General features: G+C 35.2%; 1 protein-coding gene across 1 annotated transcript; it reads left to right on the top strand.

Moving 5' to 3' along the window:
* Positions 1-1,209: 1,209 nt before the first annotated feature.
* On the top strand, positions 1,210-2,424 carry LOC136835791 (uncharacterized). Its single transcript, XM_067099646.1, has 2 exons — positions 1,210-1,216; positions 1,340-2,424. Exons 1-2 carry the CDS (start codon positions 1,210-1,212, stop codon positions 2,422-2,424), a joined length of 1,092 nt encoding a protein of 363 aa, XP_066955747.1.
* Positions 2,425-2,731: the final 307 nt, after the last annotated feature.

Here is a 2,731-nt window from a genome sequence, read left to right as displayed (position 1 = left end):
AATATAGATAAACTTCTCTACTACAGAAATATATGCTAAAAACTGCAACAAAAACTTATATGGCAGACAATAAACAGGGAGAATGAAGGCGAGAAAACTTTAAATAAGAGAATTAATGAGACAGTTTTACAATTTCCCTGGAAAAAAGATAAAAGAAAATTTCTAATAAAAGTAATAAAACAGGCAATGCAAGAATATGCAACTGGTCGAGAAATAAATCTAATAAATCTTCAAAAATGAATAAATGCAATATCGAGGACACAGCTATGATGAGAATCGCTTCGAATGGTTGTTTAGTGTTCGTATGGCAATACCAGGCGTAGGTTTAGGGATGAAATTTTATTCACGATTGAATAAATCGATGGGGCTTAAGTCAGCAACTCTTGGAAACTCCTAATTTCTACTCGGATCCCTCACAATATGTCTGGTTGCTTACTGCTTACTTATGTGTCTGCGCAGATATAATTATATATACATACATATATATATATATATATATATATATATATATATATATATATATATATATATATATATATATATATATATATATATATATATAAAATGTATATATACAGTATATGTATATGTATACATATATACATATATATATATATATATATATATATATACATATATATACATATACATACATACATATATATATATATATATATATATATATATATATATATATATATATATATATATATATATATATATATATATAATCCTTCTAGTGGCATAATTTTAGAAGTTAGTAAAGGGGGTATTTTAAAAACATATAAAATATATATATATATATATATATATATATATATATATATATATATATATATATATATATATATATATATATATATATATATATATATATATATATATATATATATATATATATATATATATTTATAATCCTTCTAGTGCATCGTTTTAGAAGTTAGTAAAAGGGGTAATTTAAAAACGTTATAATATATATATATATATATATTATATATATATATATATATATATATATATATATATATGCGTGTGTGTAATATAGAAATGCAAATCAAATAACTTGATTATACGTTCTTGTAGTATGATCTGGATTTACATACGAGCATTGAGTAAAACTGTATCTAAAAGGCTTCGTCGACTTGAGAATAGGTTTAAGAAATATATCAGGAATCAAGATGCTAGGCTCGAGTTAGAACTGACACTATAATGGACGGTAAGGATGTAGATAAAATCATGACGAAAAAGAGATGGAGTTGGCATGAACACATCCTTGGCACTATTTCAGGGGAGAATGGCATGTGATAGTACCAACTATTCTCGGATCTGTGTGCGACAGCAAAAGCTGGAAGGCCCAGTATTACCTACACAGCAAAAGCTGGAAGGCCCAGTATTACCTACACAGCAACAGCTGGAAGGCCTAGTATTACCTACACAGCAAAAGCTGGAAGGCCCAGTATTACCTACACAGTAACAGCTGGAAGGCCCAGTATTACCCACACAGCAAAAGCTGGAAGGTCCAGTATTACCCACACAGCAAAAGCTGGAAGGGCCAGTATTACCTACACAGCAACAGCTGGAAGGCCCAGTATTACCTACACAGCAACAGTTGGAAGGCCCAGTATTACCTACACAGCAAAAGCTGGAAGGCCCAGTATTACCTACACAGCAACAGCTGGAAGGCCTAGTATTACTTACACAGCAAAAGCTGGAAGGCCCAGTATTATCTACACAGTAACAGCTGGAAGGCCCAGTATTACCTACACAGCAACAGCTGGAAGGCCCAGTATTACCTACACAGTAACAGCTGGAAGGCCCAGTATTACCTACACAGCAAAAGCTGAAAGGCCCAGTATTATCTACACAGCAAAAGCTGGAAGGCCCAGTATTATCTACACAGCAAAAGCTGGAAGGCCCAGTATTACCTACACAGCAAAAGCTGGAAGGGCCAGTATTACCTACACAGCAAAAGCTGAAAGGCCCAGTATTATCTACACAGCAAAAGCTGGAAGGGCCAGTATTACCTACACAGCAAAAGCTGAAAGGCCCAGTATTATCTACACAGCAAAAGCTGGAAGGCCCAGTATTACCTACACAGCAAAAGCTGGAAGGCCCAGTATTACCTACACAGCAAAAGCTGAAAGGCCCAGTATTATCTACACAGCAAAAGCTGGAAGGCCCAGTATTACCTACACAGTAACAGCTGGAAGGCCCAGTATTACCTACACAGCAACAGCTGGAAGGCCCGGTATTACCTACACAGCAAAAGCTGGAAGGCCCAGTATTACCTACACAGCAAAAGCTGAAAGGCCCAGTATTATCTACACAGCAAAAGCTGGAAGGCCCAGTATAATCTACACAGCAAAAGCTGGAAGGCCCAGTATTACCTACACAGCAAAAGCTGGAAGGCCCAGTATTACCTAGATGAAAACTTTGAGACGAAAGGTTGAAGATAAATGGAGATCTGTGTAAGTGAAATCACAGGAGCTGTGTAAATGAGAGCAGAGGATCTGTGTAACTGAAGCACAGGATCTGTGTAAGTGATAGTACAGAGTCTGTGCAAGCGAAAGTACAGGATCTGTGCAATTAAAAGGACAGAATCTGTGTAAGTGAAACCATAGGATCTGTTTAATTGAAAACACAGGATTTGTGTAGGTGAAAGCACAAGATCTGTGCAAGTGATAGCAAAGGGTCTGCCTAAGTGAGAGTACAGGATTTGTGTAATTAGAAG

Source organism: Macrobrachium rosenbergii, chromosome 55 (assembly GCF_040412425.1).
Source record: "Macrobrachium rosenbergii isolate ZJJX-2024 chromosome 55, ASM4041242v1, whole genome shotgun sequence".
Classification (NCBI taxonomy): domain Eukaryota; kingdom Metazoa; phylum Arthropoda; class Malacostraca; order Decapoda; family Palaemonidae; genus Macrobrachium; species Macrobrachium rosenbergii.
This window is presented reverse-complemented; position numbering and strand designations above follow the sequence as displayed.